Raw genomic sequence first — 12,915 nt, forward strand, 5'->3', positions numbered from 1 at the left:
GTGGCCATGGCTCACGGGCCCAGCCGCTCCACGGCATGTGGGATCTTCCCAGACTGGGGCACGAACCCGTGTCCCCTGCATCGGCAGGCGGACTCTCAACCACTGCACCACCAGGGAAGGCCTCCCTCGTTTTGTAAACGCACAAATTACTTGCCTGAATCTAGGAATCTTTCACCTCACCCAGGCACGTGATCTTTTCAGTGCCACCCGAAGCTGTTCTACAATCATATTAAGCAAATATTCTCAGAAATGAAGAGCCATGTAGAAGATGGAAAGTCTTGCTGTCTCTCTGGAGGGAATTCTCTGTCCGTCTCCTTTCTTTTTCTGTAGTTCCCTGTCCAGTGCCACGCCTCTATCTGAGGCTGAGCCGACCTGCCTGTGTTCCTCCTGCGGTGGCTAAGCCTCTCAACAGCACTGTTAAATAACAAGAGCTTATCTTTTTATTCCTTTCATGAATCATTTGTGCTTGAATCAGAATTCTGTGCTTTGGGAATCCCCATCCAGCTTGAATCACTAGAATCCCTGACCTTGGAATCATCCCTCTCTCCTCTAAACACCTGCCAACTGCTTTCCCCAAGCCTGAGTACATGCCCGGTTGTCCTGTGTCCCGTCCTTCCCTGCTGTGAACTCCCAACGTAACGAGTGGCGTGGGGCGCATCCTGAACTGCCTGGTGCCTTGGCCGCCTCATCTGCAAAATGAGGGGAATCAAAGTGTGTCACCCAGGACAGCGCCAGGCACAGAGTGAGCCCGCAATATGGGTTAGGTGTCATTACCGTTATTAATAAGGACATTATTAAAATCATACATTTAAATATTCCTTAAGGTTTATGTCATGAAACATGGCATGAGGCACACACTTTGACCAAAAAGAGAACTATTTCAAATATTTCATGACTCTTAAGTGATCACCCATTAACTGACAAAATCCAAACATTTTTTAAAAGACAAGGAAAAGTAGGGCTTCCCTGGTGGCTCAGTGGTTAAGAATCCGCCTGCCAATGCAGGGGACACGGGTTCGGTCCCTGGTCCGGGAAGATCTCACATGCCACGGAGCAACTAAGCCCATGTGCCACAACTACTGAGCCTGTGCTCTAGAGCCTGCGTGCCACAACTACTGAGCCCACATGCCACAACTACTGAGCCCACGTGCCACAACTACTGAAGCCCGCGTGCCTAGAGCCCATGCTCCGCAGCAAGAAAAACCACCGCAATAAGAAGCCTGCGCACCGCAAGGAAGAGTAGTCCCTGCTCGCCGCAACTAGAGAAAACCCGCGTGCAGCAAAGCAGATAAATAAATAAATAATTTTTTTAAAAAAAGGAAAGGAGGGCTTCCCTGGTGGCGCAGTGGTTGAGAGTCTGCCTGCTGATGCAGGGGACACGGGTTCGTGCCCCGGTCTGGGAAGATCCCACATGCCGCGGAGTGGCTGGGCCCGTGAGCCATGGCCGCTGAGCCTACGCGTCCAGAGCCTGTGCTCCGCAACGGGAGGGGCCACAACAGTGAGAGGCCCACGTACTGCAAAAAAAAAAAAAAAAAAGGAAAGGAAAAGTATAGCCCACTGAGAATCTGCTTTTGTCAGACATCATTTTATATTTTTTTAAATATAGTTCTCTCATTTAAACCTCACAAGTTTTCAGTGAGAGCATTGAAAGGCTCTTCTCCCCTTTCAGAGACGGAAGATGAAGGTCCAGAGAGGTGAAGTAACTTGCCCAAAGTTGCTCAGCTAGTAAATGACAGGAAGGAAGGAACATCTAAGCCCACTGCCTACAGATTAATCCCATAGGTAAGCAAAGGCACGATTTCCCTGTGGGTGAAACAGAAAGGGAGTCCACCTGACAGCATGATCAGACAGACTGAAACAGGTTAGAGAGCCTTATAGAGAGGGTGTTGGTCACTAGATTCTCCCACAATTCACAGCCTGTGTAAAACAGTGTCTGCTCTCCCTCCCCATTTCCCCCTCTTGGTGAGTCACAAAAGCATCCTTTGAATTTTGTCACCATCAACCAGGTGTGCCTGTGGAATGTCCTTGTCTAAGATGCTAAAATGTCTGGGTTGGAGATCCAAGGAGACCCAGGCACTGTCCCCCAGGGCTTCATCATAGTGTCACCAACCATGTCAGGGTAGGTCCCACTGGAACTCTTAGACAGGGGCTTGCTCCTTCCCGATGATGACATTTCAGAGAAATGGCTTTCAGGTCCTTGAGAAAGACGCTCCTTGGTTGTAGGAGATACACGTAGGTCCCAGAGGGACAGAGGAAAGATTTACAGTCCCGAGCTTTTTGTGAAAATGCACTAAGCGAGGAAGGTCAAGAGTTGGCCGAACAAAGGTGAATTCTTTTGGAAGCCTTGAGTCTTTCCAGAGAGGAGCTCAAGGGGGTGCTGGGTGGTCCCAGAGCTCAGCCTTAGGCCGCTGGCGACCACACTAGCTGTTGGGGAGGTCTCTGAGTGCAGGGGATCAGGTGGGGTCATCTGTGCAGTTCTCAGTTCAGAACACTGTAGCACCTGTGTTTCACTGGGGCTCTGGGGCCCAGGGAGTCCCGTTTTCTGCTTCGAGGCAGAAGAGCTTTATCCCCACCAGGGAGCTGATTGCTACCCTGTGAGTAGATAAAGTGGATCAGAGTTCTTGCGGCTGCTGCTTTTTGTGTGTATCAACAATCATGCCAGAAACCCAACTTGGAGGAAGACAGGAAAGGGTGAGACTTGGAAACCTCTGGATCCTCGAACAGCTGCTGGGTTTCCTCCTCATGCCTTCCGAGACAAATGTGTGGGTCCCCACAACGGTCAGGGGTTACCATTGGATTGTGATGGTGAAAATAGTGTTACGGTCACTGTCAGCCAGTCTGTGCCTGACAAGAACATGACCCAGCCCCTTGTCCTGGCAGAAATCGCCCCCTCCTGGATCGTGGCCGGGGTCCTGGGAGCCTCGGTGTGCACCGCCCTCCTGATGCTCACTGGCTGCTTCGTCTTGCTGCGGTGCGTTTACAAGAAGGCCAAGCATGCCATCCCCCCAAGGAATTCTCTTCCACAGCACCTGAAAGAGGTAGGTAGCGGGATGGAGCCAGGTGTGGATTCGAAAACGCTCACCAGAAGTTGTCCTTCTAAGTCAGGGCCGCCTAACTCAGCACAGCGTGGTTTCCTGGAGAATGACACGCACCTTGCACGCTGCTCCCATCCCTGGTGCCACTTCAGGGAAGTCTGAGCTCATGGAACAGCCCAGGGGAGGGGGTAAAGGTTTGTTTTCCGAATCCCGCCCTCCAACCTGGACGTTGTTCCTTCTCCGACCTTCCCTGCCCCGAGCCCCAAGTCATCAGGGAGCAAAGGTGATGGTCCTGGGACAGGAAGAGATAAAGCAGAGCTCGGAGCAGAAAAGATGAGAGAGGGAAAACTGTAGGCTGAGTGCCAGCGAACAGCCATGGGCAGAGGATGGGAGGAGGGGCAGGAGCGGTTTCAGTTGTGGGATATCTGAGAGTGACTGGAATTATGGGATGTGTGTCCGAGACTTTAGGAAAGCAGTTTGTTTTTTTTTTCAAGAAAGCTATTTTCAAAAGATTTGGGAAGGAGAAAGGATGTACCTGGATAGAGACTGTAGGACAGAAGTGGCCTTAAGAAATGAAATCATCCTGGCTATACTCTCACACTTAGAAATGAAAATATGCCAGGCTCAGCCCCAAATGATCCTGTCTTTGGTCTCATTCCCCAAGAAACAGACTCTAAAATGGAGATTTGCATTCAGAAGTCTTAGTGGAGGTAACCTTGGGAGTAACACCTCTACGGGAGAGAGTGCAGCAGGATGGGATGAGGGATATGATGCCAGTCCTGCAGGGGCTCTGGAGCTGGAGTGGCTCTTTAGAGATGGCCAGGGCTGAGGCTAGAGGGCCTGTGGGCCCACATTACCCTTGGGCTGGGTGTGGGCGCCCCCAGGAAGGAGGTAACTAGATGTGGCAGCTCCTTCAGCCCCGGGAACCTTGGGGGAGACACTCGGCGGGGAGGCAGCCCCACTCCCAGCAGCCAGGGGAGCAAGTTCCTCCTTGCTGAAGGACATCTGGGTGGCGCATTGCAGCGTCCACTCCAGCCCACCCCATAAACCACCGGGACCCACGGGCGCAGCTTCTCGAGGAGCTAAGTCGATCTCTTCCCCCGGGGAAGGTACAAGAGGAAGGTTAATGGAACAAGGTCCAGCCCCATCACTGCAGCTGGTCCCACGGGCACAAGTAACACCCTCTGCTCGGCGCTCCCTTCTAGAGGCCCCTCTCCCCTGACCAGCCGCTGCTGACATAGGCTACTGACCTGATGGGGTGACTCAGACCCTCCGCTCTGCGAGGACTGAGCCCCTGGTCACAGGACACCAGAGATCTGGGCGCTTGTGCTTATCCACTTGCCATCAGAATTGGGTCGGGGAAGTCCCAATACCATGAGATGCCCCATCACCCAGCTGGGTGCCCCCATCATGTAGCAGCAGGCTTTTCTCCTCCTGATGACCCATGTGGCGACTCCTTTCCTTGCTGGCTAGTGTCTTGGCACAAGGATCCTGGCATGACGAGGTGGCAGCTGTCACGTAAAGTTCCATGGGATCCCTACTGTGTCTCCTGGTGGAAACGTCCCCCACTGGGATGGTAACTGTTTTAGGCTTTGAGATATTATGTAGATACTTATGTAACCACTTAAATGGCATCACTTACAACTCTAAAACCGTGCTTAACTCCTGAGCCATACAAAGAAACATGGTTTCGGCCCCTGGGCCATAGCTTGCTGCCCCCCGCTCTGAGCTCACGGAGCCTAAGATTGCATGGATACCAGTTCCCCAAGTGGGTCAGCAGGAGTCATGGCAGGCGGGCCACTCCTACTTCTACCCCTAGGTCCCTGAACCCCTGTACTCTACTTCTTGGGGACACACTGTCACATACTGTCATTGATTCTCAGTGCATGCCTGGTGCTGGAGGACGATGCCCGGTCCTCCCAGAACACCGTCTCCAAGCTGGCGCCACTCCCCAATCCCCCCCCAACCCCCCTACCTTCAGCGGCCAGCTGTCGTCCTTCCAGGCTGTCAGACACTGGGTGGGTGGCCCAGCATGCGATACCATCAGGGTATTGCACTCCTGGCCTCCTCTGCTGTCATTGGGTCCCATGGCCTGACATGATGTAATGTGAGGTCTGTGTTGTCAGCACGGGCCACCGTAACAGAGTACCACACGCTAGGCGACTTAAACCACAGACACATATTGCCTCAAGGTCCTGGAAGCTGGAAGTCCAAGATGCAGGTGTCGGCCGGGTCAGTTCCTTCCAAGGGCTGTGAGGGAGCAGCCGTTCCAGGTCGTTCCCCAGGCTGCTGGTGGCTGCCAGCAACCTTTGGTTCCTTAGTATGTGGAAGCATCCCCCCATCTCTGCCTTCATCTTCACATGGCGTTCTCCCATCTGTGTCCAAATCTCCTCAGATCAGATCAGGGCCCACCCTAACGAGCTCCGTTAACGTGATTACCTCTGTAAGGACCTACCTCCAAATAAAGTCACCTTCTGAGGCATGGACTCTGGAAGGGGCACCAGTGCGCTCTGACTGGAGTTGACACCTGTTTCGGGAATGATTGGCTGTCCCTATCCTGCAGGGCCGTGGCCGGCACTGCTGAGGCCTGACAGAGCTCCACTGGCAGAGGGCCCCGCTCTGGGTCTCGGAGTTCATATGTGGTCCAGAGACCTCCCCACTTGGAGCTGCTCCCATAGTCCATCCACGCGCCTCTTTCCAGACTCCCCTGTGCTGGCCTTCCAGTCTCCCTTCCTCTGGCCCCTGACCACCAGCCTCGCCATCGGCCCCTGCCTCGGATTCCATGAGTACCTGATCTTGGGCCACTTTTCTTCCCACACAAAGGGGATGACCAGATGCACGGCCCGGAGCTTTGCCTCTTGGGAGCTTTCCCCCCACGGCCATTCAGGGCCCCCAGTTGGGGCTCCAGTGCAGCTGTGGGCCATTTTTGGTTTGTGCCCATGTGCCACGCTGACCTCCCTGTGAGCCACGTTTGGCCTCTTCCCACTTCTCCTGGTCATGAGGCCCCGTCCCCCGGCGCGGTCATGGTGTGAACAGAGGCAGATGTGCTGGTGCAGCAGGGGAGGCCGGGCCGCCTGCACGTGTGCCCTCTGACCCCACCTCAGGACCTGGTGGGTCTGACAGGCCTCGTGAGGGTCACTTGTAGGTGGCACGGTCACCTGGAGTCCTGTGGCCCAAGGTTCTGTCTCTCCCAAGTCCCCATGGCCAATACTCCCAGAGCTCTTTTCAAACAGGGTATAATTCTTGGCTGCAGGTGGCCAGCCTGGCCTCAGAACTGTAGCGATCACACAGTGACGCTCCTCTTGGGATTCGCCATAAACTCCACTCACCCCCTTTTCCCACCGCAGACCCTCCAAGGATCTGCCGGGTCTCACGGCCTCTTCATGTTCTCACTGGGTTCAGCTGAGATGTCACTGGGAGGTGAGGCCGGGCCTTCGTACCCCGGCATCAGCCGGTGTGAGGTGTGGCTAGGACGACTTGCTCCAAAGCCCGTACCCTCTTTGGGGCCCCTTCCTGCTCCAGGCCCCCCTCAGAGCCGGCGGCCTTCTGTATCACTCACACCAGGAGCCATATTCCTGGTGTGGAACGTGTCGCCCCCCCCCACCCCAGAACCCAAAGAGGCCCACCTCGCATCGTGCTTCCCTGGTAGGGGTGGCGGGAAAGACACAATGACGGTCCCTTCCTTTGGAGAGGATGTCCTGGCATTCCCTGTTCAGTGGGATCCCTAAAACTGATGTGACAGGTCCCTGACTCTTCACAGGGTGAGTTCCCCACCCTCTGAAGTGCGTGTCTTAGGGAGGCCTCGCCGCTTCTTGCTTTCCTGGGCCTGTTAACATGGTGTCGTGGTAGCTGATGTCGGGCCTTTGTTCCCACACCGGCCAGTCCATTGTCCGGGCTGCCCCTGGGAAGGACTCGTACGAGGCAGCTCCCTTCTGCGGAGGGCAGTTCCTGGACGGGGACTTGGCTGGGAGCTGTTTCAGCTCCAGTGAACAAATGTGGGCAGCACAGCTCCTGACACAGATAGAACGTGGACCGCGTGACTGTAGGCAAGAGACTCAGAGGGGCCAGAACCTTCTAAGGAGAGTGCCAGCAAGACTGCAGCAGCAGGATGAGACGTGCGTCTTCTAGAGGTGCACTTCTGAGAAGCCTGTTCGCAGCAGGAAGAACAAACAAGGGCGGACCCTTTGCTCTGCATCGGAGGTGTTCTGTAAACGGAAAGCCAAGAGGAAGCAGAACTGTGTACCTGCTTTTTTGCTTCTGGCTTCACCATCAAAGGGACTCATCAGACAGGAAAGGACAGATGGGACAACAATGTGGTATCAGGCCAATCGAAGCCAGAGACGAGTTTAATTAAGGGGTCAGTTGGCAGGAGCTCTGGCCTCCAAGGCTAGAAGACTTGGCAGGCTTGACTGTGGACCAGTGAGAAATATGGGTGGGCGGGGGAGGCTGGAGAGGGGCCAGCGGAGTGAGGGCGAAGGAAGTGCCAGGAAGCCATGAGCAGCTCAGGGTCCTCAGATCATGAAATTCCCCAGTTTGACTCAAAATGCAGAGAATTCATTAACCGTGGCCCAGAGGCTAATTTTGAGTTGAGGGAGATTTGCTGGGGATGGAGACTTTTAGTTGAAAAAGCCATAGGGAGGTTTACCCACCACGGATACCCTGAGCCTGCCACCAGCCTGCTCTGCGCTTTCTTGACATTTAGCGCATCTTGCTTTGTTCTCTCCTCTCCTGTCTCCCAGGAGAGTCAAGGGTAGCTTCCAGTCTGTTCCCATGGCTCCGCTGGATCAGGAGCATTTGGGGAGGTCCCTCCTCCCCCCAGCTACCGCCTTTGCACAACGGATCTGGGCGAAATTCCTCTGACCCCTGCCTTTCCCTTCGGTGGGCTGATGGGGGTGGGGGAGGGTAGAATTTAGTCGTCTCAGAGGGCTGAGGTATGGAAATTACTTTCAGAAGGCTTAACTGATCCCTTAAAGGTGAAACCAACTGAAGGGAAGAAGTTAAAAATGCCACGCTTTAAGGAATGTTTCTGCACCTTGTCCTGAAGATTAAGAGCCTGGGTGAACCTACAAGAATGAAAAGTGGAGAACATGCACTCAGCAGATATTTCAGGAAACATACATGGGCATCTTCATGGTTGAAGTGTTGGAGCGACAGGGATGGTTAGACTCTGGTTCCTGTCTGTAACTAGCCCATCTGCTGGGAGGGACACACCATGAGGAGTCATCCTTCGTAAAACGGGCTAGAAGGAAACAAAGCACATAGATTTTAAATTTGCTAGTAGCCACAGTTATTTTTAAAGTAAAAAGGAACAGAGGAAATGAATATTAATAATACATTTTATGCAACCCAATCTATCCCAAATATTTCAACATGCACTCAATTATATTTTTCAATTGTTGAAATATTTACATTCTCTTTTTCATACGAAGTCTTCAAAATCAGGTATGTGTTTTACACCTCCAGAACACGTAGATCCAGACCAGCCAGGATTCAAGTGGCTGGTGGCTGCCACACTGGACGCCATGGAGCTGAGGGCTGAAACAGAGGGACACACAGGCTGCTGGGGAGCACCAAAGCGGGCCCCCAACTCAGCCTGAGGACGCACAGGAGACTAGCTGTTATTCCAAGACACATCTACCCTGTGCTCACAGCATCCCTGCTTCCTAGAGGCAAGGATGCCCAGGCTGTGTCAGCCCCACAGCAGCAGGATCATCCTAAAAGTCTCCCTCTGGGTTTACTAGAGGAACTCTCAGAGGGGGGACCTGTAATCACTTAGCAAATGAGATGCAGGTTTATTGTCGCATTTGTTAAATTGTGGTAAAATACACATAACATAAAATTTACCACCTTACCCACTTTTAAGCGTCCAGTTCAGTGGTATTAAGTACATTAACATTGTTGTACAACCATCACCACCTTCCAGTCACAGGACTCCTTTCATCTTGCAAGACAGAAACGGTATCCGATAAACAAACCTCCCCATCTGCCTTCTCCCCCAGGCCCCGGCCACCACCATCACTTTCTGTCTGTGAATTTGCCTAGTCGAGGTACCTCGTGTAAGTGGAATCATGCACCATTTGTCCTTTTCTGTCTGGCATATTTCACTTAGCGTAAGGTTCACCCATGTTGTAACATGTATCAACTTCATTACATTTTGGGGCAGAAAATATCCCATTGTATGGCTAGACCACATTCTGTTCATCCAGTCCTCCATGGATGGGCCCTTGGACTGCTTCCATCGTTGTCTATTGTGAGTAATGTTGCTCTGAAGACAGGTATATATATATCTCTCTGAGACCCTGCTTTCAGTTCTTATGGGTGTATACCCAGAAGTGGAATTGCTGGATCATATAGTAATTCTATTTTTAATTTTTTGAGGAAGTGTCATACTGTTATTGCCACATTTTTTTAAAACAGCGTTTTCCAGCCAGGAGTTCTGTATAAAACTGAGCCCAGAAAAAGAAATGCAGAAATTTGCTAAGTAACTCTTCTTTTTCTCCTGCAGTTTCTGAACCACCCTCATCACAGCACACTTCTCTTATTCTCCTTCCCACTGTCTGATGAGAATGAAGTTTTTGACAAACTGAGCGTCATCACAGAAGTGTCTGAAAGCCACAAGCCGAACCTTGGGGCAGGCTGCAGCCTCCGGACCTTGTCTGGACAGGGATCCTCTGAGCTGGTCTCCAAGGAGGAAGCACACTCAGCCGGGCCCAGCGACCCCCTCCTTCTCACGCCTGCCTCTGAGGGTGATCAGAGCAACCGACAAACAAGGGCTGAGACCAGCTGAGTAACCCCCAAATTGAGAACCTCAGACGCTGGGACAACGTTCACACCACCAAGGAGCTGGATTTTAAAGGCTCACTTGGCACAAATACTCCATCTTGGGAACTAGCCACCTTATAAAGGCCTTAATGATTTGAAAAAATAGTTAGCCACTGAAGGTGTGATTTTCAGCCTCATTTTCTCACTCAATATAAAAAAGTTCCAGGGAATTCCCTGGCGGTCCAGTAGTTAGGATTCGGTACTCTCACTGCTGGGGCCTGGGTTCAATCCCCGGTCGGGGAACTAAGATCCCACAAGCCACACGGCCCAACAAACAAAACAAAAAACAAGTTTTAAATGGTGAGAAACAAAAATATTTAAAATGAGGAATAAAAACCAAGATGCTGTAAAACCTGACCAGAGTGCCGATAGACTGATGTGAAAAATGGCCTCGACTCAAAAGTAACCCTCAGCAAACACTGTACATGTACAGAGCGCAGACCTTGTGGATTCTCAGGGACACTTGGACTGGATTTATTTTTCTATGTGGACACATTATATATATATAGTGCTGGTGCTCAATTAAAGTCTTATTCTCTGTTTAATCCATTTGAGTTCGTTTAATGACACTACATCTGTGTGATTGTCAGATTCAACCAGGCTCTCGTGTGCCATCTTTAATATTCATTGATTCAGGGGATGTTCCTCAGTCCCTGCCTGCTGTCAACCAGGGACTGTGCCAGGTGCAGGGACCTGACAGCATCTGGGAAGCTTCAGAGAATAGAAGGCCCTGGGCTTTGAATTCTACCTCGGACACTTACTAGCCTGTAACCTCTCAGTTTCCTCATCTGTACCTGGGGATGTAAGGGTTAGTGACACTTGGTGAAAAATGCCCACCCCAGTGCCAGCACATAGTAGTCACTCAATAAACGGTAGCTGGCCTTACCAGCTACATAATCTCACGGGTATGACTGACTTCACAAACCTCGGTCAGCAGCAAATGTCCTAGCAGACAAATAAAGCAGATCCATCAAAAGTCCCCAGAATAGAAAAACCACTATTTGAAATAATTTGACATTTTTTAATAGAGACAACATGGGGGAAAAGATCAGAAGTTTGTTGAGCCGTTCAGTATTTTTAAATTTCTTTCAATAATGTGAGGGAGAGATCACCATGTTTTGGGTTCTTAGCGCCCCTGATTGTAATCTGGGGCTAGTCTTATGACAAGGGAGAAATTAATTCTCTTCCCCAGTTCAGCTCTTCCTCCCTGAAGGAGGCGTGACAAGAGGGCTGTCAAGTTGTACACATGTAGATGCACCTGACTTGGGAGAGAAGGAAAGGAGATACCCCATTATTCATCCAGTCCCTGCCTAAACCCCTCTTCATATGTTTGAGGAATCTCCATCTTGGCAAGTGTGAAGGGACTCAAAATGCCACCTGCTCTTTTCCAGCCCCCTTGCTGCTGGACTATAGGCATATAACCGGGGCTCCAGCCCAGCTTTCAGTTGGAAGATGGGGAGGTGGGTGCAGGGCAGCAGTAGAGGCAGGGGTTCTGGCAGAAGCATCCAGTAGCCAGGGAGAACTAGCATCAGCAACAGACTAGGTCTGATTTGGACATTGTTCCTGCCTGCGTCCTCCCGAGGCTGTTCCTCCAACCTTTCCTGAGATTCTGTGAGCTCCCCGAGGTCAGGTTGAGACCCTCGTTTCCTGCTTCTATCAGCCAGAGTCAGTTTCCAGTGGTTGCAACTAAAACCCCGAGCAGGCCTCCAAAAGCAAAACAGAGTGGATGTGGATCTCCCAGTCCTAAAAGCCCACCCAGGCGGGCACAGGAGCTGACCCGAGGTGCTGCCCTGGCCTGCCCCATGTTTTGTGTTGTGGGAGTGGAATCAGAGGCATCTCAGCCACCAGGCTCTCTAGCCACACTGAGAGATGCACTGTCCACTGTCTGAGTGCCTCCCCCCTCCCCCGGCGTACATCCCCAACTCCCACCACTGACTGATGGATGTTTGCTGAGGTCTCCCTTGTATTCCATCCTCCTCATGACTCCGTGTGTCTCTTTTTTTTTTTTTTTTTTTTTTTTGCGGTACACGGGTCTCTCACTTGTGGCCTCTCCCGTTGCGGAGCACAGGCTCCGGACGCGCAGGCTCAGCGGCCATGGCTCACGGGCCCAGCTGCTCCGCGGCATATGGGATCTTCCCGCACCGGGGCACGAACCAGTGTCCCCTGCATCGGCAGGCGGACTGTCAACCACTGTGCCACCAGGGAAGCCCCCGTGTGTCTCTTGATCGCCTCTTTAATGATGAAATCTGCTCATGTCTCTGCACGATGAATAAGAAGGAGACATGTCTACCATTTGGCCCCCAAGATGTCAGCAGTCTCAGGGAACTACATCTAGACTTCCCTGTCCCGCAGGATGGCAAGTTCCCTGACCCTCAGATGAAGTCAACTAAAATGCTGGATGTTATGTTTAAAAAACAACACTTCAGATGTTTCCTAGCAAGGAAGGAAGGAATATTCAGAGGCCGAAACCTAGAGAAGTTTGTCAAGTACCACCTTTCACCTTGAGGGCATTTGACAAACCCTGTAGATTTCAGCCCCTCACAAGGACTCGGGACAGAAGAGAAAGCTCTGGGCTCACTCAAGGTGGGGCGTAAAGGAGGCCTCCCCATAAATCTGAAATCCCAAAGAGCGTCCGCTACCCTGTAAAAGGTGAACCAGGAATAAGTGAATCCCATCCCACCCTTATATCAGTTTCCTGTGGCTGCCATAATAACGTGTCACAAAATTTGTGACTTAAAGCAACAGAAACTTATTCTCTTACAGTTCTGGACTTCAGAAGTCCAAAGTCAGTATCACTAGGCGGAATTTAATGTGTCGAAAAAGGCTTCAGAGTTTCTAGGGGACAACCTGTTCCTGCCTCTTCCAAATGCCGGCATTCCTTGGCTTGCAGCAGCATCAGCCCAATCTCTGCCCCATAATCATATCACCTGCTCTTCCTCTGCATGTATGTCTCCCTCTGCCCCTCTCTGATAGAGACACTTGTGGTTGCATTTAAGGCCACCCCAGATAATTATCCGGGATCACTTACCCAACTCAAGATCCTTAATTTAATCACATC

General features: G+C 51.7%; 1 protein-coding gene across 7 annotated transcripts in view; it reads left to right on the top strand.

Moving 5' to 3' along the window:
- Positions 1–10,402, top strand: part of LOC309805914 (interleukin-10 receptor subunit beta-like) — a 51,477-nt gene extending 41,075 nt beyond the window's left edge. For 2 of the 7 annotated variants that reach the window (XM_082624292.1, XM_082624289.1), the window contains 2 exons: positions 2,881–3,038; positions 9,541–10,402. In XM_082624292.1, coding sequence (XP_082480418.1) covers positions 2,881–3,038; positions 9,541–9,822 — 440 coding nt within the window. In that variant the 3' untranslated portion in view covers positions 9,823–10,402. Of the gene's footprint in view, positions 1–475; positions 1,324–1,669; positions 1,783–2,880; positions 3,039–9,540 lie in introns of those variants that run through there. The other 5 variants (XR_014294331.1, XM_082624288.1, XR_014294332.1 and 2 more) reach the window with 5 other exon arrangements.
- Positions 10,403–12,915: the final 2,513 nt, after the last annotated feature.

This window comes from Mesoplodon mirus (genome assembly GCF_964341445.2).
Source record: "Mesoplodon mirus genome assembly, chromosome: 6".
In the NCBI taxonomy this organism is placed as follows: Eukaryota; Metazoa; Chordata; class Mammalia; order Artiodactyla; family Ziphiidae; genus Mesoplodon; species Mesoplodon mirus.